Source organism: Carassius auratus, chromosome 48 (genome assembly GCF_003368295.1).
Source record: "Carassius auratus strain Wakin chromosome 48, ASM336829v1, whole genome shotgun sequence".
In the NCBI taxonomy this organism is placed as follows: Eukaryota; Metazoa; Chordata; class Actinopteri; order Cypriniformes; family Cyprinidae; genus Carassius; species Carassius auratus.
In genome coordinates this window covers 7,086,780-7,113,043 of record NC_039290.1, presented here as the reverse complement: position 1 = coordinate 7,113,043, position 26,264 = coordinate 7,086,780, and the positions used below count along the sequence as shown (strand labels likewise).

The window sequence follows — 26,264 nt, the reverse complement described above, 5'->3', positions numbered from 1 at the left end:
TAGCTAATTACATAACACCTGCATGAAACTTTGAGTTCTGTAGTCCATTGTGTGTAACAGTTTTGTTTATTGCTTCATTACACTTGTTAAAAGAATCTGTAGAGATAAAGTCTTTGAACACATAATAGTCTAGTCTTCAAATAAATTATAATATTATATGGTGCTGTAAAAAAATGTTTAACTTATGGAATGCTTTAACAGAGCTCTCTCTCTGTGTGTGTGTGTGTGTGTGTGTGTGTGTGTGTGTGTGTTTGAATGGAAGGTGGGCTCAGTGGTGGTGCCGGTGGTTCCAGATGGGCTTTTCCCTGCCATTGGCATGCACTCCCTCGGTGAAGAGGTACGGTTGGACCTGCAGGCAGAATGGGGTTCGGAGGAGGACGACAGCGTCATGATGGTGGACAGCCATGAGGATGAATGGGCACGCCTGTATGATGTCAGAGTAAGCGGCACGGTGAGTGAGGGATGGCCATCAAAAACCTGACCAAATGTGAAACCAATGAGTTTCTATGGAAAATATGATGATTTGAGTGTCGGCATGGTGAAAAACTGTAAAGTAAACCATAATTTACACTAGGATAATTGGAAGTCATGTATTGTTAGGAATTTGTGGTGCATGCTTATGCAAGAATATATATTCCTGTTGCCATATTTAGGCTTAGGGATTGTAATGAACCCTGAACCTTGGCAGACATGAATGTTTTGTGGCTCATTTCAGAGCTGTTGATTGTACCATTTTTGCCTGGTGAATGATGAAACTGGCTCAGAGATTGGCACTAAAAGAGGAACAGGACTTGGATGTAATTCCCGCCTAAAATATTTTGAACCATCATATCTCACATTACGACAGAAATGATACAAATACAAAAACCACACATCACATTACATCCTGTCAGCCATTTACCAAGTTGAAATCATCTTCATTTCTAGAAAAAAAAAAAAACACCTGGAGGAACACCGTGATAGAGGAGTCAGCGGAACCTTAATGCATGTGCAGTTGTGATTGAGTGGATGGAATTGCTCGCTGGAGGCAACGTTTTTTCACCCATAATTCCTCACAGTAGTGTTTAGATAAAGTTGAAAGGAACAAGCAGTCATGTGTTTGGATTGGTTGTGGAGCAGAGACCTCCCAATAAAGTGAGTCTCTGGTGCAATACATGCAGATGTTCTTTTGAGAAAAGAATGTGCGCTCATCGTGCACACCTTCCTATCTGATGCCCTGGACTTTCGTCGGCCTATTAATGCTTCACTGTGGTCTTGAAAGCATTCAGCATAAAGTACCGCTCTGTTGTTATGCTTCACTGGGCTGATGGCATGAACGGGGCAGCGCAAGCCAGAACTGGCACTAGACCAGCTTGTAAAAACTCAATAAGAGGACTTACAGGGTGCCAAGGAATCTTTTTGCCTTTTCTAATATGTGGTTTTCTCAGTTGTGTGCCTTCTCTGTGAGTCCCGTTGGCTTGGCGAGAGGGTGTCCCAAGACTTAAAGACTCTGCTGATAACGGCGTGTTTTGACAAGAACCTGAAAAGTTTGGTGTATGGAACCAAGTGTGAACGCCCCGTGGTTTAGTTTCCACTGAGTTAGTTTCTTTCAGAATAAGCAATCTTGCGACAAGATGGATTTTGTGTAAAGTACTCGCCGTCAGCGGCATGCCAGTAATTAAATGATTCTTTAGTAGGTTTAATAGCTGTCGTTCGTCAGGCAGCTTTTGAAGATACTTATCTCCTACTCTTCAGGCACGATCTAATGTAAACTAAGACTCAAGAGTTATTCTGCAGTCTGTCACAAGAGGCCATTGTGTGGCCTGTCTCCGACGGATCCAACTTACTGTCTGCGGCTTTAAGAACACCACCAGTCATTCCCTCCATTTATGGAGTAGCTCTCGTCTTTCAGCGAAAGTTGGTTGGGACACATTTCTATTCTGTGGTAAAAAAAAAATTCTAAACATCTGTCTTTCAGTAAGACATTGGAAAAACAAGTTTATTACTGTATTAGTATAGATAAACAACTAATCTTTTAATCTGTTAAGTAATCTTTGTTTATCAAACAGGGCCATTGGGCTTTTCTGCAACTTTTTTGTGATGTCACCATAGAACAGTGCAATGTATTTAACAGGGATGAACCTCAAGCGATCCAAGTCTGGTGAAGTTCTCTCATAATTTAATGGCTTTGAAATGTTTGCTTATTTATACTTTGTGTGTCATCGTTGGTTTGATTTCAGTGACACCAAACCCTCTTGGTCCTCTTGCATCTTGTAATTAATTGTGACATGGAAAGCTTGAACATGCAAAACTGGAAATAAGCAGTATAAACCTTTTTTAGACATCTCCTTATCATACAGGTTTGGAATAACTCAAGGGTGAGTATGATAGAGTTTTCATTTATAGGTGAAGCATCCCTTTAAGTGCTTTGCTCTTGAAGAAGTGCTGGCAGATCCAAATACGATCGCACTAATTTGCCCTGTAAGGCGGTTTTTCTTCTGTTAAGGTTTACATTCTTTGTGATCAGAGAGCCACTCCTGTTTAGATAAGAAGGTATCACATTCTGGCATGCTGCTAACTGTCATCGTAGAAATCGCGAACACGGCTTGGCTTTATTTCGTTTTTTATTGTCTACATGCTTTGTCATCCATCTTCATGCATGCCATAACCAGGAAATATTTTGATGTGCCTAATAGTGCATTTCACTGTTTAATAGATAGCTTGAGATGGATGTATTTTATGCAATGCTTACAACAGCTCGTCATGGCCTTTCCTTGTCCGTCATGTATTTTTCTATGTCGATGCTAAAGTGGTTTTATTTGGAACTCATAAGTCATAATTATAAGTAATCATTAAGCAGATTCTTTTTTTATTAATGCAAGATTTGCAATATGCAAAATTAGTAATTATATCAGAGAGGTGTGCTATTCAGATTTTCTTTGGGAATGCCTTTTAAATTCAGTGCCTTCACTTAAATTCAGTGAGGTGAGAATTAAAGTAAAAGAGAATTAAAGTACTAAAGTAGAATTAAATGAATATTTGACATTTATATATATATATATATATATATATATATATATGTGTGTGTGTGTGTGAGTGACCCTGGACCACAAAACCAGTCTTAAGTGTAAATTTTTTTTTAGGAGATTTATACAACATCTGAAAGCTGAATGAATAAGATTTCCATTGATGTATGTTTTATTTAGATCGGACAATATTTGGTTGCTATACAACTTTTTGGAATCTGAGAGTGCAACAAAATCTAAATACTGAGAAAATCACCTTTAAAAATGTCCAAATGAATTCTAAGCAATGCATATTACCAATCAAAAAATAAGTTTTGATATATTCACAGTAGGAAATTGACAAAATATCTTCATGGGTACATGATCTTAATAATACTTAATAATAATAATAATATAATGATTTTTGGCATAAAAGAAAAACCTTAAAATTTTTCACCCATACAATCTTTTTTTTTTTTTTTTGGCTATTGCTATAAATATACACCAGCAACTTAAGACTGGTTTTGTGGTCCAGGGTCACATATATATAAAGATGTAAAAAAAAAAAAAAAAAAAATTCAGCAGGGATACATTAAATTGTTAAGAAGAACTGTTGTTGTAATGTTACAATAGTTATGTTCATTAAAGAATTATGAAAAAAGTTTCCTGTTTCCCACTAAAATATTATGGCACTACTGTTGATTATAATAAGAAATGCTGCACCAAATCAGCATATTAAAATGATTTCTGAAGGATTATGTAATATCACTTTGCATCACAGGAATAAATACAATTTTAAATGATATTAAAATAGAAAACAAAATGTATTTTAAATTGTAACAATATTTAACAATATTACTGTTTTTATTGTATTAAATGAATCCAGTTTTGGGGATCATGAGAGACTTCTTTCAGAAACAGTACAGTTTTTTGCTCTTTGTGCCATCTGGGTGATCATGCAGATCACTGCTGTCCAGATGAGATTATTACTTTCGCTGGAAGATCCCTTTCACAGATGAACTCTGGGAAACTGAAGATTTGCTGACTCCTTTACTTCTTTTTCCAGTTAGCCTGTGTAAAGCCACTAATTAGCCCATTCCCATCTCATTTAAGTGGTCTTTCTGGGTTATTCTGGAAATTCTGTGTTAACTTCGCATTAGTCTTACTGGATCTGGCGAATTTAAACAGTATGATGTCTGCCACCATTTCTGTTCAAAATTAATGCATGAAAACTACATCACTTAAGTGCAGTCACAACATCGGCCAGAGAAAATTGCAATCAAATGATATGAAAATTGGTGGATTAGTATGCTTTACTCATACTCTTTAGACTAGCCCTGATATATGTTGCCAACATCTACAGCATGAGCAAAATTGAGCAACGAATTGTCACACATAGGTCACCCCTGTCTATGTGTGTGTTTGTGTCATGAGAAGGTGTTTGGCTGACTCCGCTGTGTACGTGCGGTTCTATGTGAACGCACGGCAGAGATCAGTTTAGTTGTTACTACACTCGAGCCTCTGCCCACCGACTAATCTCCCTACAGCCCTGCCTCCGCCAGACAGAAACCTGGACTACCGCTAGCACACCGACGCTGGCATGCACATTCTCACTTCCAGAGCTACATGCTGCTTCGTACTCGTGCATGCACTCACACTGACTCACACGCACACTTATGAGCTGGTTGGGAGTGATAACGTCTGAGAATTTAGAGGTGGTGGATTTAGAGTGAAGATATATGGTCATAAACTCTTTGGCCTTTTGTATATGAGAAGCATGGGTTATTTTACGCTTCAGCTCGGAGTGTTTGTGGTTTCGTCAAGCCTGTCAATGTTGCTGAGTGTCTGAAACTGACAGGGTGACTCAAATGGTTCCAACCCATTACTGTACATTCCCCTGTCCCAGTTAGAGAAATGATTTAGTCTTAATGTTGTACACAAGGAAACGAAGGACAGTCCTCAAGTCTTCTGGCACTGTAGATGTGACTGTGGCCTGGTTAATTCTGGTCAGGCTTTAAGAGCCACACTTGTACAATTAAGCCTGGACGGGAATTCATTATCATTATGGTCGGTTTACCACTAACCGCTGTCAGACGGTCTTCATAGTTTCATCTTGAATAAGCTACCGGAGACATCTGTTCCTGCTCTTCTTTTCTTTTCTTTTCTTTTTTGTGTAACATCCTTACAGCACAGTTGGATAGTTTTCCCTACTTTCCATTTGGTTTGGAGCACTAGTTCATCTGATGAACCTTTAGCGTCCATATCAATGGTATTTTTGGTCAGCCTGAGTTCATCTGTTTCCCACAACAGAACAGTTTCATTTGAAACTCGGTGTGTTAGGGCATTGGAACATCGCTTCATCCATCAAAGGGAACTTGAGAGTGTGAGAAAAAGGAAATGATGACTTATCTGTGGGAGGGAGAGGCTGTTAACCTGCTTTAACTTGTAATTTCCATTGCGTTTGCTTTGCATCCTTTTTGATAAAAATCAAGATATGGAAGTCAAATGACGTGTAGGCCTGATGCTCAATATCTCATCAGAATTTAAATTTTAGCATGTTTTGAGCTCAAGAAACACAATTAATTCTACCATTTGTTGTCACTTTATTGCTTACTTGATCTAATATTATTGAAGCATAAACATTTTGGAGATTTCAGAGAAACGCTGTTTATGTATGTCTACATGGTAAAATGCTTGGTAATGTCACTTCTGTGACCTCTTTGGGTTTAAGTTTAAACTAAGTCTCTACAGAGACCCTTGATTGATTCAGATCATTCCTAAAGTGTAGCCTGTGGATGTTTAGCTGTTAGCTTGTTGTTGTTGGCAATTATGTTCATGTAACCAACTTCAGCAGCGATTAGCATTCAGGTCTAGTAACTGGAGGCCTGCTGGTTTGATACCCAAGAGATCCATTATCAATGTGTTTTTGATCAAGGCATTTAACCACAGGTTAACCCAAGGTTCTCAGCTCCATTCTGTTGTGAAATCATGTAAAAGTTGCAAAAACAAATCCCGAGCCTGTCAGGAACAGGGTTGTTGGATTGTCATTGCAGCAAATGTTCAGAAAAGAAAGTATTTGTGATTGCAAATGTTCACATGTTTGTAAACTTCAGTTAAATTTACAACAAGGTCCACTTCATTAATATATGTTAATGGAGGGGCGGGGGGGAGGTTAAGTCATGGGTGTGCCCAAAGCTTGAAACAAATAATGAGTTCTACGGAGCCACTAAAAGGTTAGCCGATTGCTAGCGGTAGCCTGTTGCATTACAGTACATGAAAGTTCACTTACCATATACACAGATTAAGGAGAAATGACTGATAGGACCATGGCAAATGATTTGCAGGTCCTGATGTCAGCTTAACATCGTAATGTCTATCAGCCTACGGTGATGGTCAAAGGCATTGTCTATCAGCCCAACCCTAGTTTGGAGTACTTTTTTATGATGGATTGATGCACTTTATTGGGCATCTAAATCTCGTCCACCATTTACTGCCCTTATAAAGCTTGGAAGCAGCAGGACTATTTTTTATATAACTAAAGAATAAAGAATGTTGTCATATACACCTAGGCTTGAGGGTGAATAAAGCATGGGGTAAATTTTCATTTTTGGGTGAACTATCCCTTTAAATAATAGAAAGTGTTACCAACTCAAATGTAAGAAATTATTTTTAATATCAATGACCCCTGTTTAGATTTAAGGGTCTCTTTTTTGTGTGTGTGTTTGTCTGAATGTTTCTCACCATTTCTGTAATCTTTATATATATTTTTTCATCAGAGAGCAATAGTTTTGGGGTGTTGACAGAAAGGTCAAGTATGTGGTAATTTATTTTTAACTCCTCGGCCATTTCAGGATGAACTAATCAGAAGGAAACCAAAAAAATGTTGTGGTTGATATTCTTCAATGTGACAGCTGCTTTTTTTGCAGAGCTATCTAAGTATGCAAATGTCTTTTATCACGCTATGTCCAGCAGCATCAGATCCAGCAGTCCTTTGGTAGGACTGGAGTGAGTGATTACTATGGGGCAACATATCTTTCCTGCAGCAACAACTTGTAGTGATGGTTCAATCTATTATAAGGTGGTGAAAGACACCACAGACCAGGCCACCATTGAGATTTCTTTTTAGTATTCATAGTAATTATTAACTTTTTCACCCTGTCTCTATCTACATTGAATTAAACATGTGACTTTAGTGCTACTCAAACACCCAATGCTATTATTTGCTAATATCTTAAGAAATAAGTATGAACACTGACAATGAAGAAAATACTCCGGAATATCTTTGATGGGTTTATAAATCTTAATTCAGATGTTCAATCTAGCCCATGTAGTTTATGGCACACCTTAAGCCATAAATATTAAATAGCTATCATCAGATACTTTATTTATAGCTTGGATGTGGGGTATAGTTATAGTTTTTAACTCCTACATCTTTGATTAACAGCTTCTTCGCAACTATTTCAACTGATTCACTAATAATCTAAGATGAAATGTCAAGCAAGTTTATAATCCCACATTGATGTGGACAGGCATTTTGTGAAATCTCAAATCTGATAATTTACCCAAATTATTTAATTTGTAATTATTTGTCATTATTTTCTCACCCTCATGCTGTTCCAAACCTGTTTGATTAACTAATCATTTGTGGGTGGGGAAAAAAAGATAATTTGAAGAATGTTGGTGTCTGAACAACATTGAATTCTATTTACTGTCCTTTTAGGGGCAAAAAATTACTGGGACATTTTTCAAAAACTATTTTCTTTTGTGTTCCATGGAAGAAAGTAAGTCACACAGGTCTGGAGGCCCTTCCACATGAGTAAACGATGACGAAATGTGCTCTTTCTGAAAGTCATGCTGGTTTCCACAGCCAGGAGCAGCACAATTATCTTAATCTTTTTAACTTGTCTCGGTGTCTTAAAAACGTGTTAGCCAGGCGCTCCGTAACAGTCAAAGACATCCGTCAAGTGCGCATTTCGTAGAAAAACAATTTAAAACAGTGCAGACTGACATGTTTTTGCAGCTAGACACAGCAGAGTGGACGTGCCATGCTGAACATCTTTTAAAATTAAAAACAAAGCACAGAGATGAATGAACATGTCTTGCATGAATGAAGTGAAGTAATATTTTTACCTGAAGTGGTAATTTTTTGTGCAGGAAAAGTCACTTTTCTGCACCCTCTTTATTACTTCTCTGACTGGGCAGCAGTAAACAGGTCAAAGAAGATATAATCTAAACATAAGTAGTGTTTTTGTGGAGGCAATTATGTTCTGTTCAGTTCAGTGAAATGTCACAATGTTGCATAAGAGCCATTTAATAGCAGTTTAATATCAACATTTTGCATACATTGTAAATAGTATAGCAATTTATGAAGTAGGGCTGTCACTTTTAGTTCGAAAATCGATTGAACAATCGATCGGACCAACCAAAAAAAGTTTCGAAAATGAAAATAGAGTATCGATTTTAACCAAATATGTACACTATTCATTTTAAAATAATTAAACAATTAAAAAATATATATGTAACAAAACTCACAAACAAGCAGAAAAAGAAAATAAACAATCCCGAAAGTGCAGTATGCCTTGCGAAAGCTAGACAGAAAATACCAGCAATTTTACGCGCCTATAAGACCCTGTGACATCGAAAGCGACCTCTCTTCGTTCACACCAAACGCGAATAGAGCGTCTGGCGCGAATGATTTCAATGTTAAGTCAATGTAAAGACGCGTTTACGACCGGCTTTTGTGGTGGAAAATTGGCAGTAATACCCCCCACCTTGCGCAGATTGTACCTGAGTGTCCCTGGGACATCAGTGCGGTCGGAGAGAGCGTTTTCTTTTTGAACAGTTGTTTGAAATGGATTGAATCATTATTTAAAATAATCTTGGAGATTTTTGAATTGCCTAAATCATAAATGCAGCCGGGTTGAAGTCGGCAGTGATGTTTTTCTTTTGTTATGGCAGCCATCCCCTCTGCATATATATTTTTTCGAGAATGTTGCTGTTTGTTATTCTGCATGAAACTTCATGCTAATAAATAAGAAATATTGCTCACCTGTGCGTTTCCAGCACTCTCTTTATGTTTGTCCGTTATTTGAAGTTGAAAAAGGAAACGTCTTTTTTTAGACATGGAAAATCGATTTTACAATCGATTCAATGAACACTTATGTCTTAAAAATCGAAAATTATTTTTTCACAAAAGTGACAGCCCTAGTATGAAGCACATCTCACACAGAAGTCACTTTCAAACCAAGCGGCTTTCTGTTGGTTAGTGCCGCAAATTCTCATGAGCAATTTTGGTTGAAATTGGTGCAACGTTTTAATGTGGAAATCTTTAAATCTCTCAAGAAAGTTCTGATCGCATGTATTCCTGAAATGACTGGATCTTGCCTGGTGAAATTTGCTGCACCATTACACAAGGTGTTATTATAGTACAATGAACTAGCAAATTCAAAAGGAAAATTTGATTATCTGATGACCCGTTACTTTTAAAAACAAATGAATGGATGGGGATATTCCTGCCACATCTTGTCTAAAATTATTTAGAAATTGTACAGGTATTGTACCATGATTCTATCATTGATCATTTGAAATCATTTTGTTTTGCTTTTTTAAGACCGTTTTTGATAGTGACAGGAATTCCCAGTGCTCCACAAAACGGAGTCTGCATGTCGAGGCTTTTAATCATTTGTTTTGTCAATTAAACAATCAGCTTAATGCCAAGTGCAACTTAACACTCTGAAGAACGAGGTGAATTAAGGATAAAATGCATTTAGACAGACTCTGAGTAAACGCTAGCCGACAGACAACTAATAACAACATCATCTTCAGTGATTTCGTCTTCGGCTGTCAAAACATAGACCTTACTTTAAAGACTGAAGGCAAACATCTCAGCGGCTCCGCTTGTGGGCAACTCCCACTTTGTGTCTTCAGCCTTTTTCACGTTCTCCGTACTGTGATAGAAGGTTGTGGGACTTGCTCGCAATGTTGCACCTGTTGCCGGGGCAGCAGGTCAACAAAACAAGCTGCCACCCCCACACAGGTCTGGGGATGGTGACGTTCGAGAGCATGTTGGATCTGTCAGCACTGTCATCCAAGCATGCTGGGAGCTGTTGAGAGCCGTTAAGAGTGGTATAAAGGTAGACAACCTCCCCATTACTAAGCATCAAGGAGGCAGAAAGGTGTGACTAGGTGCAATTTTGCCTCCATCCTCAAATGCGCAACTGTCCTGGCACGAAAACATGAAGAGATTTATGTTGAAAAGAAGTGTCCGGTGGAGGCAGAAAAAAAAAACAGTTTTGCATCTATAAAAAGCAACATACGATTAATACCACTAAATGGATATCAGTTCCTTGATGGGTGCATCCACCAGTGAGCCCCAGGAGATGAGAAGTGAATGTCTTCTGTTTGAGAAACATGCATTCTTTCATATTGTACACCAGTCAGTTTAGTTTAATTTATCAGGTCCGCTTTGATCAAAGCAAAGACTGATTGTTTTCAGGATTTTGCATCCTATTTTCTGCACTTTATCAGTGGTTTTGATGTCAGTGGGGGATATTTTTGGACAACTGACAGCAACCGGTTCACGTCGTTTAAAGGCTGCGTTTTACTTTTGCACGCACGTTTCCATGTTTTTCAAAATGTCCAGTTGTTACCAGCATGTGGTTGTACGAGGCCCCCTGTCAGAGTCTCCGTCTGACCTGCAGTCGTCTACTGGCATAAACAAGGATACCAAAGGTTGTTGATGGCACTGGCAAAATCTTTCCACTGCCCCTATAAAGTGCAGATTCTGACGTTGCAAATGGAAATTTCTAAGTAATTAATGACAACCAGTCGAAATCTGAAAGTAATCATGATACTGTGTAGTGAGTTTAGAAGCTGTGCTCGCAGAGCTGTTGGGCCAGGAAAAGAACGTGAGAGAAAGACCGTAGCCTTTTTAGGCATCATAGGCATGTGATTCCCAAAACTGCTGTTGAGGTAGGCAGCTCACCAGGTTTTAACATTAAAAATTCTTTTTTTGATTGTTCAAAAGTCATATGAACATTTGGCAATGCATATGATGGCCAAAAATGTCGTCTAGCTTTTAATCTGAAGTTTAATGATGTCTAGGTAGTGGTGTTGTCAAATGTACTGACTTCGGTACCAGTCGGTACTCAAATTTGAAAAATCCATTATCCGAGAGCTTTTTGAGCGCTGTTGAACGGATTCTTAAACACTGCTGATTGGCCATTGTGTTCACACTCTCAACAGCGATGATCCCTGCAGCCAACCACAGACATGTCTGTTGTGCACAATGGCCAATCAGCAGTGTTAAAGAATCCACTTAACAGCGTTTAGAATGCTCATGGGAAATTGACACTTTTTTACATTTCAGTACAGACTGTTAACGAAGTTGGTATATGATAACTAAAGATGCAATTTAGTTTTGGTCTTTAAATTGATTGTTCAGAAGTGCGTATGTCCAGAGATAAGACAGCAGTCCATTAGGTAAATTGTTTTTTTTTTTTCTTTGATCACTTGAACAGACATATGATGCCTAAAAATGTCATTTATGTAGACCGATTTCAAGGTTTAACCTAAAGTGTTTGACTTTCGAGAGTCCATGGGAGATGGCTCACACTTGCATGAGTGACATTTTTTTGCAACACTGTTGAATGAAACATTTGACCTTATGCCATGTCAACATTGTTCCATTGGTAAATTTTCTTTTCATTTGTAAGGCTAGGTGGGGCTGTCGATACCACTCGCATGTCTGTAGTTGAAAGCCCATGCCCCACCCTCGCTATCCCATGAATTTATTGAAGACAGGTCAACCTTTTTTGTCTTCTCTATTAATCTTATTACATCTTTCTTTGCTAACACACCTGATGGAAAAAGCCAATCTGAGATGTGTCATCACTGCTGTGTGCTTGGGTTTGCCCATACTTGATCTCATTTCTTGTGGATTATTCTTCTAAATATTCTTCTCTAAGTGCTTTGAGCTCAATTTTTTTGTATATATAAACACACTGATATTCAAAAGTTTAGGGTCTATAAGATTTAAGATCACAGAGGCTTTTTATCTGATCAAAAATAAAGAATATAAAACTTGAAACCAGTTTCACAATGACTTGGCATAAATCAAGATCTTCATTTCCTTGAAAGACTGAGCCTTTGCAGCACAGCACATTTGATTTCCCAAAACTGCTCACAGCAAGGTTGCCTATTTTTATTGATACATCTGGTTTATGCCAAGTTAACTTTATACTGACCAGATAATCCACCTGACAAGACCCTGTTTACTTCTACATGAGCAATGAGTTGAAAACATCATGAAAATATTAAACTCTTATAATGCTGTGTAATGCTCTGTAATGTATCTAAATGAAACCTAACTTTCATTAAATCTATGATGTTTTCTGCCTTAGCTTCTGGAATATGTTGGGAAAGGGAAGAGCATCATGGACGTGGGTCTGGCTCAGGCCCGGCAGCCCCTCACGACACGAAGTCACTACTTTGAAGTGGAAATTGTGGATCCCGGAGAGAAGTGCTACATCGCCCTGGGCCTGGCGAGAAGAGTAAGTCGTAAATTTCCAGTGTTTTTTTTGTTATGGTCAAGGCCTGAACAAGAAGGGATGTGTACAGTAAGCTCTGGATATACACCAAGATCGCAAATGCGGCTAAGAAAGTAAGTTTGGCACTTAAAATGCCCTGAGGTGCAGAATGAAAATAGAACAGTGGTTTGAGAGTCACCTCAAACGAACAGTTCACTCATCTGTCGTGATTGACAGCCCATTAATGCATCATAAAAGATTCATAAAGTAGTCCAAATGACTCATGCGATATTACTAGTCTTTTATTAAACCTGACAAAGTCATTGTACGAGCAACAGACCAATTATTTCCTAAAAATACTCACCTTGGGCATATCATTCAACTCTCAATTTTCAGATCTATTTAGAATATAATGTCCTTCAACTGATTTTTTGTGTTTATGGTTGTTTTTGCCATTTTGTTTTGTGGTATGTAAAAGAGCAGTGTGAATTTGTTAGTTTAATATTATTTCATGCATTATATATAATTAATTTTTATTTCATCTCTAGTTTTAGTTTTTATTTCCATTTATTCTTAGTGCAACATTTTCAAAATTTTTTGATTAAGTTTTCTTTTAATATCTAGTTTATTTTAGCTTTATTTCAACTAGCAAAAAAAGTTTTCAATGGTTTTAGTTGTAGTTCACAATAATAACCCTAATATACAAGGTTGAGTAAAATCTTTTTATTTTTTGAGTACTTTTAATCAGGAATAGTTAAGGTGGGAACGGGAACGTGACCACTGTGTTCTTCTCTCTTCCTGACATGCTGTACAAGAACATGAGGAAAGTGTAATTAGTCTCAGGTTGGGAACTACAGACAGTAAACAAGCCTGCCATGTTGAGTCGTGCGAGGCTGCTGGTTGCTCAGAGAAATGGAGAGCAATTTGTTGTTGTTTTTTTTCTAATTTTGACGTTTTCTGGAACTTTGCATCTGTGTTTCATTAAGTATCAAATATCAGTTAAAGCATAGCTGCCTAATTTCTGTTTACTCCCATTGGACATGTACCGCGCTCCCTGCATCCTGTGTCTGGAGAGACATTTACAAACAGTGTGGTTGTTAATTGTTACAGCATCAAGTCTGCGTATCACCAAACAGCCGTGGAATGGCAACCAGCCTAAGATAGGAACCATCAGATAGGCCGAATTATAAGATAGTTTACTCTCTGACAATCCCAGTTTTGGTCTGAGAATGTTGGCGGATGTGGGGAGGAAGAGCTGAGCCCTTATCTGCGATCAGTGAACCCTCACCCCCTGTGAACGGGGACATTAGCTGGCTGTATGAGCTCATAAGCATGCATCCGGAATATACACTGGGTTGCTAGGATGCAAGACAAAGATTTTCTGGGTTCTGACGAGGGGCGGCGGTGTGTACTGGAGCCTCAGCGGCCACGTCTGCGTGAATGGGTTCGACCCTTATCACCTCCTGACCTTCCCTTCTCACACCAACCCTTTCCTCTGCTCTCATCCGGCACCACTGTTTCAGCAAGCTCTCTAGCACTTCCCATGGAGCAATCGAGGGAGTGTGTGTTCCTGAAAACACTGGTGTCCTTATTTATTTTGGAAAAAAAAATCACATTTCAGAGTGCAAGTCAACTTTTGAAGTGTTTGGCAAGAAACACAATAGTCCATCTGACGACTTCTGGCGCTCCATTGTAGTTTTTGGGTGATTCATCAGCTTTGACCACTTTTAAGATATTAACAACTGCCTTGGAAACATTTTGCTTTAAAAAAATATTTTTGCTGCTTTCCAAATGCCTTGTATTGGTAGATTTTATTGTTTTAACCTTGAATTTATCTTTTAAAGGGATACTCCACCCCAAATCCTTCATAATGTTACGGTTGAACACTGATGGCAAATGGACTATTCTGATGATACTTTTCATACTTTTCTGGACCTTGACAGTGTAACTTACTTGGCAGTCTATGAGACAGTCACAAGCCTCCCGGTTTTTATCCAAAATATCTTAAATTGTGTTCCGAAGATGAACAAAGCTTTTACAGGTTTGGAAACAACTTGGTGGTCACCTTTAAGTCAAGTCACCTTTATTTATATAGCGCTTTAAACTAAATACATTGTGTCAAATCAACTGAACAACATTCATTAGGAAAACAGTGTGTCAATAATGCAAATTATAGTTTTGGTGGTAAGTGATTAATGACAAAATTTAAATTTTTGGGTTGAGTATCCCTTTAACTATATAAAATCCATTATTTAAATGGATAATCTAAAAGAAACAAACCATTTCATTATGCATTATGCATAAGTATTATGTATACACTACAGTTTTTATGTTTTTGAAGGTATTCTCTTATTCTCACTAAGGCTTTTTTTGTTATTTAAATAAAATGGTAATATTATGAAGGCGTATTACAATTTAAAATAACTTTAATATTTGAATATATTTTAAAATGTAATTTATTATTGAGCAACAGATAGAATATACCACTTATCCCTGGTTAGGCTTTACTTTTTCTCTTGATTTTTGAGTTCACTTTCATAGTTTATGGTTTCATGATGACAGGAGCTTGCACAAATGCCATGCCCAGGGCCCGTATTGTGGTGGTTGAGGGCAGGTACCCTCTTGGCCTAATCTGCGCACTATATGTCATGTAGAGATGTGCATCTGCCTCCACCGGCAGCCTCTCTGCTACTTGTTGTCTTTGCCATAGTGTGGAAATGCAGGCAGCTCGAGTATCGCACATAAAAGCCCCGGGTGGATCTGATAGCACTCTGCCGTGGACACATATGCTACTGTTTGTGTTTCTTGGAAGCTCGATGCTTCTCTCTAATGGCTTTTGCAGTGTCCTCAGGGGCCCAAAACGTTATATGCATGAACAGCTCCTCTTCTCAAACAGAACTATGTGCTATATAATTTTGAGTTTGACGAACTCAAAAAAAACAAAAACTGATATGTGGGTTTGCTGGGCCGAGTTGGGTGATTGATGGCTTGTGTGCTTTGCTAGGCATGCTGAAGTGTCTGTTTGCTTGTGTGTTTATACACTGTACATGATATGGAACACAAATGTAATGCGCTATCATTTATCATGGTGTCAGGGCGCAGATGTAAACTCATTCGAAATTAAGTAATGTTTGCAAACAGTTTACTCTGTCATGTGTTATTCCAGAGAACGCCACTACATTGTCTCTACATGTTTAGAGCTGTTTGTCAGATTTGCCTAAGGTATCATCATCATCCCCGCACTTTCTGTTGCACAACTTCATTGTCTAGTCCCGACCCGAGTTAGTGCTTCACTACACCAGCGGACCGAGGGATGTTAAATGTGTCATCTTACTTTCTTAGAAAAGCATTTTTTGCTCTTGTTTAAAACATCTTGTCAGTTTTAGGACAGGAGTTTTTGGTCCTCTGGTTTGTTTTCTCCTCTTCTTTATTAGATAAAGAGATTTAAAGATGCTTCTCGACTTGAACCATAACTCAAGCCTCTATTAGCCTTAAACTATTATATTAATACTTTAAATATTAAAATGATGTCATTAATGACTCATCCTCATGTCGTTCCAAACATGTAAGTCCTCCGTTCATCTTCAGAAAACAAGTTTAAGATATTTTAGATTTAGTCCGAGAGCTCTCAGTCCCTCCATTGAAAATGTATGTACAGTATACTGTCCGTGTCCATAAAGGTAATAAAAACATCATCAAAGTAGAATATGTGACATCAGAGGGTCAGTTAGAATTTGTTGAAGCATCGAAAATGCATTTTGGTCCAAAAATAACAAAAATGACAACTTTATTCAGCATTGTCTTCTCTTCCTTTTATTTTATTTATTTTTTATTTTTTTACCCCAACAATATACTATAAGCCTACTACTTACAGAACTCAGGTGATTTTTTTTAACTGGATGTGCACTTGTGGTAGCCCAGTTTCAAATCGCATTTTTGGCACAATGCCTTTCTTGTCCTCACTCAATTTAAAATGATCCCACACAGCTGAGATCACTTTTGGCATGTTTGTCTTCTCTTCCAGATCAAATTAATCATGACGTTCACTCAAGGGCGATACATATTCAAGCGAATGAGAACCGTTTCGTGGAGGTTGCCAGGGGTAAAAAAAAAAAAAAAAAAAAGAACATTTCAATCTCAAAATTGAAAATCAAATGCCAACCCACTGAACGAATATTCAAATAATAAGATATTCTGGTCCAGACCTAGTAAGAAGTCAACATTCTTTTAAGTTTCAGAGCTCAAAACTTCCTTGTTTGTCCAAAAACATCTTTTATTGAAACCAAGATCAGTAAACGACTTTCAGATTTTGTTCCATTATGATGTAATAGTGTGACAAAAGACCGCCTCTGCAGAATCAGATCAACGCCTATATCTGCGTAATCGCATCTTTGGCCCCGCCCACTGAGGAGAGGAAAAGATCAAAACAGGATCACTGGACTAAAAATAACTATCTTCCAAAGGATCCTAATTCTATGAAAGTGGCTATGTATTTTCAATGATGTGGATGTCTCAGAAAATCATGATTTGTTTGCTCGTTACATTTAATTATTTGGATACTTTGGTTAACCAGTAACAGTTTTCAGCACAGGCTTTGTAAACATACTTTTAGTATAAGATATGGATCTGTCAGTAATATCACAACATGTAAGGCCACGTACCCACCAAAGCTCTTTTTCCTGAAGCTAGTGTCTTTTTTCAGTTGTTTTCAACTGTAGTGCCACATTATTTAAAACGACAGATGATGATTAATGATGTTAAAATAATTAACACATTATATTATAGAAACATAATATTGGTTCAAAATTCAGTTAAGAATTTAAGACAGAAAATGTTTTTAACACTTTACAATAAGATTGTTTACTAAAATTACTTAATGCATTAGGCATGAACTAGAAATTAAATATGCTGTTACAAAATATTAATCCTGATTAATGTTTTATTCCACATATACATTTTAAGGTGTGTAAATTAACACTAATGTATTATTAGCAAACATGCATGAACATAAATGACATGTTACAGCATTTATTCCTGCGAGTCTGGATTCAGATTATTATTATTTTTTTTTTTTTTGAAGATTGTAAGGTATATGATGAATGCATTAAGAATGTTTTATATTACTTTACATATACAGGATTCCAGCGATTTGTTGCTACAATTTTGTGTAAAACGTTTGAAAGGTCTCTTCAAATGACAACAAAGAAATACAAAAATATCTTTCCATGTTGATTAACTCTGAGGCATCCTTAGATCTTATCAAAATATTGGCCGCTCCTCGTGTTTCTGCTGGCATGGTGTATCTGTATATGCAAAAACATAACCTTTGAAGCTATGTAACAGCAACACTTAAACCTAAAACGAGCTGTGATGCTGTAATTGTTTTGTGGCTATAGAACTCAACCATCTCTCCACCACATTAATTTAAAAGTGTTGAGTGAGATTGTTAAAAGTAAAACTCTGGCAAGTTAATCTTTACAGTAAATCCATCACTTCCATTGGTATCTCTAAAATCTGACTGTTTTACTTATCAGAATTGTTTGAATACCTTTACTTATTCTTCCTCTCTTTTTTTCAGGATTACCCAAAGAACAGGCATCCGGGATGGAGTCGAGGTTCTGTTGCATATCACGCAGGTGAGCTGTTATACATTTTTAAAGTTCAATCTTTTGTAATTCTAACAGTCTGTATGTTTACATGCAAAGTCATTTTCGTGCTGCAGCAGGCTTTTGCATAGTCGGCAGCTGTGGTTGCCAGAATTTTACTGTAAAAAAATAATTTTAGGTTTAATGGATTGAACATAAGTTTAAAGAATATATAGATTTCTTTAAATTATATATTTTAATACACCAACCTGCTGAAGTACTAACCACCACAAAAACCACAGGTAAAATAAATACTAAGAAATAGAAGATGCACACTGTCATGTCATTCACACAAATACTAAACACGATCACGGTAACACAACACTAAAATAATGCAATAAACATTAATTTAGCAACATTGGTTGTAACATAAATCTCTAATACACATAACTGATATGAAAAACCATCAAATAAAGTGTCACATAGTGAATTCTGTGAATGTTTTATGCCTTTTCACTGTACATTATATTATACATTTTTGTTTTTCCCCTTCCAAAAACTCTCAATTGAAGCGTTTTACTGTGAAATTACATTAGTCATCTTCTCCTTAACAGGTTTATTACAGTTATTACGTTCAGGCCAGTTGTAGGGTTGTGACGGTGAGGATTATTTTTTTTAATTAGTGGCAGTTCGGCGTCAATTGCTTGAATGCAACAACAAAATACAATGGCAAACTCACTTTAGCCTATATGTAAAACATAGAGATTTATTAACAAAACAAATAAAAATGCACCATGCTATAGGGCAGGCTATGCCTAATGTAAAATAACAAACAACTTGCATAAAGTTTAAATAGGTATACAAGACTTGAAATAGGTAAGTAAGCATTTATAATATATAACCAAATAAATAAGAAATGTAGAACATTTATTAGCAAACGAGTAAGAAATCTTGGAGCAATGGCATACACCTTGATGACAAATAAAATAAATGACAAATTTGAAAGAGGTCATATGATGCGATTTCAAGTTTTCCATTCTCTTTGGAGTGTTACAAGCTCTTGGTGCATAAAGAAGATCTGTAAAGTTGCAAAGACTTAAGTCTCAAATTCAAAGAGATGTTCTTTATAAAAGTTAAGACTCGTCCACGCCCCCCTAAAACTGCTTGTTCTAACATGCCCCCACATGTCTACGTCACGATGTGGGAAAATTTGCATAACTAAAATGCAAAACTACTTTGTTTGGCCTTCCAAAAGAGGACACAACTAGAAATCAGTGGATAAGTTGTATTTACTACACCGTTCCGGAACAGTTCAACCTAAATATGTGTGCAATGCATTCTATGGAAGATGAATACTGTTTCCTGTGAGAGTAGCCTACAATGTAATGTTTTATTTATAAATTTTTCGAGATGAGCACGCGCAGATAATCAAGGCGAACAATTCACCATCAGTAATCACATAATCTATCCAACCACCACAAGAGAGAACCAGTATAAATAATCATAGCAGCCTTACCTTAATTCTCTCTAGTCTTTCAGCATCCCTCCACCAGGGACTCCTCACCGTCGACCCACTCCGGTGTCAAATACGGGGCTAGAGGAGAAACAATAATGTACAGTATATAGAAAATGTGTTTTTTTTTTTTTTACCTTAAAACACAAACACATTTCATTACACCAAATACACAAAATAATGCCACAAATGGACAAAGCCAAGATACAACGGCATACATGGTAAATCTGTTACATAACATGATTTCATTCTGACTTAGTAGATTTAAAATCTGAAATGAAACATTGAAAATCAATGTAAAACTACTTCCTCTTTTCCAGCATACAGTTTTATTTGTATACACACCAGTCCACACATCCAGATCCTGTTTACATAACGTTTGTTTTGTTTTCTCCGTTTTGTCATCTCTGGTTGTATTCCTATCACAGTTCATGCGTAGATTACCCAGAATTCCTGCAGGTGTTGATATTTTGTGAAGCTTTTTATTTAGCTCCTCATCTCTTCAAGCCTGCACATCTATGGGCACCATCTCTTCAGTGTGTGGAGGTCCTGGGTGCTGATAAGAGTATTGTCGCGATGAGATGAGCATGTCGATTAGAAGCAAATCCTCTTGAAAATGGCAGAAGGATAAATAGCCATATCTCACTCCACAGTTCCCATCTTTCAAAGCAGCTCAAAGGAAGTTGATATCGGATAAGATTGCTCCTCAATGTAAAGATGGCAATCTTTATAATCAACCCCGTCATGCCATCATGCCACTCCACATAACAGATAAGTCACTGAGTATCATGCGAATGAAACAATGTGCTGCTTTGGTGACTCTAAGCCTATTGTTTAAGGGTGAGGAATTTTCCCCGCAAGCCAGATAAACAGTGACAGTTCAGATTTTTTTAATATATACATATCTGTTAATACTTTTAGTGGTTTATTTTGGTTCTTGGATTTTAGCTGCAAAAATGGAGATGCTATAAACATGCACTCTGATTAATCTTGTTTCATAGCCCAGACATTGATGGATTTGTGTTTTCCATGAGATTTCTGATGCACCTGCTGGCCTGAGTGTCCAGACTTTAAGCACTTCACTATTCAAAGTAGGCAGAAGTATGACGATTAGGTGACTCTCTTCATTGTTTGCTGTCACCATTTAACAGTTCTGTCTAATACGGAAGTCTTTCTAATAATCACATAGAACTGTTAAGCAAAGGAATTAAAAAAGGTATACAGAAAAATTATAACGATTGCTATAATATGATTAGTAATTAAAAGGCAAACATTATAATGATTTCTCTTTTACCTTTAGCATTCAGCAAAAATGCATTTACATAATTTAAACATCTTTGAATGTCTAATAAACAATTAATTTCACAAACTTGCAGACTTCGTCGAATCCAGCCGTAAGATCTTGTGAAGTGTGCATTTTTATCATACATGATTGCTTGTATTCTGTGTGATGGTTAGTCCGTGCAAATTTACTGCAGACAGAAAGAGAGATTTTATATGTAGATGGATAGATCTATAGATCGATAGATAGACATCTAAAAAATACATAAAACTATATTAATTACATTTCTTTGTAAATAGTTGTTTTTGATGTTTTAAAATCTATAAATAAAAAAGCAGTACATATACATGTAAATTTGTTTTTTGGGGGAGTGGGTGAACAATAAAATTGACCATTTAAAGGTTATTGGTAGGGCTATCACTTTTAGTTCGAAAATCGATTGCACAATCGATCGGACCAACCAAAAAAAGTTTCGAAAATGAAAATAGGGAATTGATTTTAACCAATTATGAACACTATTAATTTTAAAATAATGAAACAATAAAAAAAATAGATGTAACAAAACTATCAACCAAGTAGAAAAAGAAAATAAAGAATTCCGAAAGTGCAGTATGCTAGACAGAAAATACCAGCAATTTTACGCGCCCCAGTGACATCGAAAGCGTCCTCTTATAAAAAAAAAAGTGAAAGTGACGTGACATTCAGCCAAGTATGGTGACCCATACTCAGAATTTGTGCTCTGCATTTAATCCATCCAAAGTGCACACACACAGAGCAGTGAACAAACACACACACTGTGAACACACCCGGAGCAGTGGGCAGCCATTTATGCTGCGGCGCCCAGGGAGCAGCTGGGGGTTCGATGCCTTGCTCAAGGGCACCTAAGTCGTGGTATTGAAGGTGGAGAGAGAACTGTACCTGCACTCCCCCCCACCCACAATTCCTGCCGGTCCGGCACTCGAACAACCTTTCGATTGGGAGTCCGACTCTCTAACCATTAGGCCACGACTTCCCACGACTCTTATGCTGCGTTCACACCAAACACGAATAGAGCGTCTGGCGCGAATTATTTAAATGATAAGTCAATGTAAAGGCGCATTTTCGCGCGTATTGAGGTCTCGCGGCGTGGTAGACGCGAATTCGCCTGTTCTCAAGACCATTTAAAGTTAAATTTTTTGAACAGTTGTTTGAAATGGATTGAATCATTATTTAAAATAATCTTGGAGATTTTTGAAATGCCTAAATCATAAATGTAGCCGGGTTGAAGTCGGCAGTGATGTTTTTCTTTTGTTATGGCAGCCATCCCTTCTGCATATATATTTTTTCGAGAATCTTGCTGTTTGTTATTCTGCATGAAACTTCATGCCAATAAATAAGAAATATTGCTGACTTGTGCATTTCCAGCACTCTCTTTATGTTCGTCCATTATTTGATGTTGAAAAAGGAAACGTCTTTTTTTAGAAATGGAAAATCAATTTTACAGTCGATTCAATGAACACTTATGTCTTAAAAATCGAAAATGATTTTTTCACAAAAGTGACAGCCCTAGTTATTGGCCATAATATGACAATTATTGTGTGGAACTAAATTTTCATACCAGTGCATCTCAAGAAGTAATGGAAATTTGTTTATTTGCTAGTCATTTCACCCAGGCCATGTTTTCTTCTCAAGTGTGAAAAATTCCATCACTTCATCACTTTCATCAGGGCAATGTAGTTTGTCTTTGGCACCTTCAGTAGTGTCAGGCTCTCTTGTCAGCTTTTGCGGAGCTGCATTTATGGGGCATGTCTTTTCTGCGCCTCATTGCGGCACCCGCTGATGGAGGTCTGGCATTGAACCGAATCAGAATGCAGATTTTTGGTGCCTCATTTCGGTGCAATCCAACAAATATTTGTAGTAACGTGAGTGTTGTTTTCCCATTCTTACTTAAAAGCAAAACTTGGGAAATGAGCATCTGAGGAGCGCGTGAAGGCAGCAATTACACTTGCTCTGACTACAGCAGGTAGCCTTCTGTTAACTAAGCTAAACATGCTTAAATTAAAATGCCTAAAGCTAAATGTCCCTTGTATTCACATTTTTAAACCTGTTGTCCAGCAAAAGAGAACATCATAACCTTTTTACTCCACCAGTCAAAGGCTTTCTTTTGTGATCTGATGTGGCTTCTTGTCACAAAATGAGGCAGAAAGTATGTTTCAAAGACTATTTTAAAAGAATACATAGATTAACAATGGATTATTAATATCCTTTATTATAAAATACAGCAATGGCTTGAATAACAGATAAACTATATTGTCGCAGTTGAGTGTTTATAGTCTGACTGATATATTGCCATAGTGGATATATCGGCCGATATTTGGCATTTTGAGCCACATTCTGAGCGCACACAGTACTCACACTCTCAGGTTTACTGTCGTTGTTAACAGTTCTGTCTAATACAGATAGAAGTCTGTCTAATATCCAGATAGGGTGGTTAAACAAAGGAATTAATGTATACAAAAAGTATTTCTTTTATATTATTAGTAATAGAAAGGCAAACATTATAATACTTTCTTGTTTGCCATCAGCATTAAGCAAATACGCATTTACTTCATTTAAACAAATCTTTGAATGACTAATAAATATTTAATTTCACAAACCTTGCAAACTTAGTCGATACCAACTGTGAGATCTTGTGAAGTGTGCATTTTTGTCCAGCATGATCGCATGTTCTCTGTGTGACGGTCGGCCCGTGTTAATTGAATGCTTTAAACTTTAAACGTGATTTCAAATTATGCCGTGCTTTATGTATTTGCCCACTGTCATATTTATGTCATTTTCACTGTGTGCTGTATGTAAAATGAGTGTTATCTTGGCTTTATTTGAAAAATATGCTTCCCAATGCACACACACTTCCCAGAATTACGAGTGCCCTGTTGGTTACAGTGGTTACATGCTTTTTCATTATATTTTTTCTTAAATATTTACTTATTTTTTAAAAATACTTCATCATCTAAAGTATGTTTATTTTACACATTCATTTTTTAATCCATTGTCAAATGATTTCAAACTTCTTAAATATGAATAAAAGAATTATATATATATCTTAATATCCGCTATCACCCCCCCCCCCCCCCCCCGCTTTCCAAGATATCGGAAGGGGTTGCACGATATATATCGGCGGATGATAGATGCATCTAGTCAGTAAAGCCAGTATATATATCATGCACCCCTAAAAATTTTATTTATCTTTTAATAAGTATTCGTTCAGGCACCAGAATGGTTTTAAAAGTATCGGTTTGGATACATTATGACCACCGATATGTCACTCTGGGTCGGCTTCCTCACATTCGTCATAGCCAAAGACAACAGAGCTATTTGTGGCTCATTGTATTGGAGAAATAAGTTTGTACTGTAAATAGGGGTGATTAATTTATTTGGCATTTGGAATACGTATACAATATCTAAATCACTATTTTCAGTCTTATTCTTTTTCTTTTAGTGGGGTACGTGACCCTTCCCGTTTAGTTTACTTAAAAATGTTGACATGAATAAGCAAATAGTTTTTTCCGTTCTTAATCAGCAGGCTCATAAAGTGGCCTCCTTGTTTGCGGAAGTGAGTCTACTGTACGTTCCCAGTCTTATCCAGAGAATAGCTCTGATATTCGAGGAAAGCCCTTTCTTCTGTCCGGTGTACCGTTTCCTGTCGGCTCGGGGGCCAGAATGCCTGAAAACTCTTCAGCAGGCTCAGTGAGAGCGTGCAGCCGAACCCCCCAATGTCTATTTTTAGTAGCCTTCCTCTTCCACAGCGGCCGTGGTGTTTGCTGTGTGTGGTATTGGGACAGAGGCCCACATGGGAATCATAATGATACAGTGTCTTCATCTCCCTCCGCATGTTCAGATAGGGATTGTTTAAACAGTATCCTGAGCTGGGAACGGGTCCCATGACAACTCCACAAATATTTACCAGCCACACACTCCAAGAGGGCTTTTTGTCTGCAGGCTACCTTTGCATGTTTTTCTTTCACCTGCTCTTGATTGTTGTTGTCTCTTTGTTTTGTTATCTTATTATATAAGGAGAACTTCAGCTTAGGAGAAAGAAACGTACAGAGGCATGTAAGCACATCTCCTTTCATCCTGTCAGTTTCTGGATGAAGAGTATAAGACTTCTCTGGATCATTAAGAGCAAATGTGTGAGGAATGCACCTTTAGTGCTTAGGTTCACGTTAGGTCTTGACAGCACTCTGATGCAAAGCACTAACTTCAGCATTTCTGCTTTATGTCCTAAAATTCATTCAGATGATGAGTTGTTACCTCCGTCATTGACTCTAAATGGGTCAGCCTCAAGGGAGGCTTTAAAAAAGATAATCAAATGAGATACGGATCACTGTAAATCACTGTAATATGCCGATTTGCTGTTCAAGAAACATTTCTTACTAATGTTTAAAAGAGTTGTGCTCCTTCATATTTGTTTAGGAACCATGATACATTTTTCTCGATCAAAAAGAGCAGCATTAATTTTAAATAGGAATCTTTTAAAACATTTTACATTTTTTCTTTTGATCAGTTTAATGCAGCCTTGCTGAATGCAAGTATTTATTTCTTTAAAAAAATGTCCTCAAAATCTTTAGTGTTAATATACAAACTATAATATAGATATATTGTCCAGTTTAGAGTTGTTCTTCAATTCTTCATAGTATTAATGGCCAGGATATGCAGAGTTCATCATTGCATATACATTGTGATGGTTTATGAATGAAAGTTAGAAACTTTTGAAATATGTCTTCTCTGCTTATAGATGATGGGAAGATCTTCCATGGAAGTGGAGTAGGAGACCAGTTTGGCCCTCGCTGTTTTGAAGGGGACATCATGGGATGTGGAATTATGTTTCCTCGGGACTATGTGCTGGACTATGAAGGTAAGAACACGTGAGTGGTGCTCATTAAAGGAGATGAGAAGTTGTTTTACTACCAATACATACTTGAAAATGCCTACTTTGATCAATTTGGCATGCTGTAGTACAGGTTTTTTAGATGTGCACCCAGCTCAATTGGTTTCTCTGTCAGATGAAATGGACGACTGGGATGCTGCTGATGTACGACCAAAGCGGGGGCGTGTTGAAAACATGCTGTATTTGAATGATGACGATGAGGAAGAGGGAGAAGGAGATGATCCAGAACAAGAACAAGAACAAGAGGGCCTAAAGGTCATGGTGAGTATTTTTGTTAATTAATTTGATTTGTGCAGTTATTAAAAAGTCTACAAAGTATTCAATTTGAGTTTTAAAATACTGCAGAAACCCTGAAATCGAAACAGTTATTTTAAAATGTAATAATGCTTTTCTTGTCTCTTAACTTTTTATAAGCCACAAAACAAATTGTTGCTTATTACTGAAGA

At 37.2% G+C, this 26,264-nt stretch overlaps 1 protein-coding gene across 1 annotated transcript in view; it reads left to right on the top strand.

The window, feature by feature from the left end:
• The window catches only part of LOC113065679 (SPRY domain-containing protein 3-like), a 38,723-nt gene that overhangs the window by 10,185 nt on the left and 2,274 nt on the right, over positions 1 to 26,264 (top strand). The window contains exons 6-10 of the mRNA XM_026237130.1: positions 263 to 451; positions 12,386 to 12,535; positions 18,090 to 18,147; positions 25,666 to 25,785; positions 25,934 to 26,079. Coding sequence (XP_026092915.1) covers positions 263 to 451; positions 12,386 to 12,535; positions 18,090 to 18,147; positions 25,666 to 25,785; positions 25,934 to 26,079 — 663 coding nt within the window. The remainder of the gene's footprint in view (positions 1 to 262; positions 452 to 12,385; positions 12,536 to 18,089; positions 18,148 to 25,665; positions 25,786 to 25,933; positions 26,080 to 26,264) is intronic.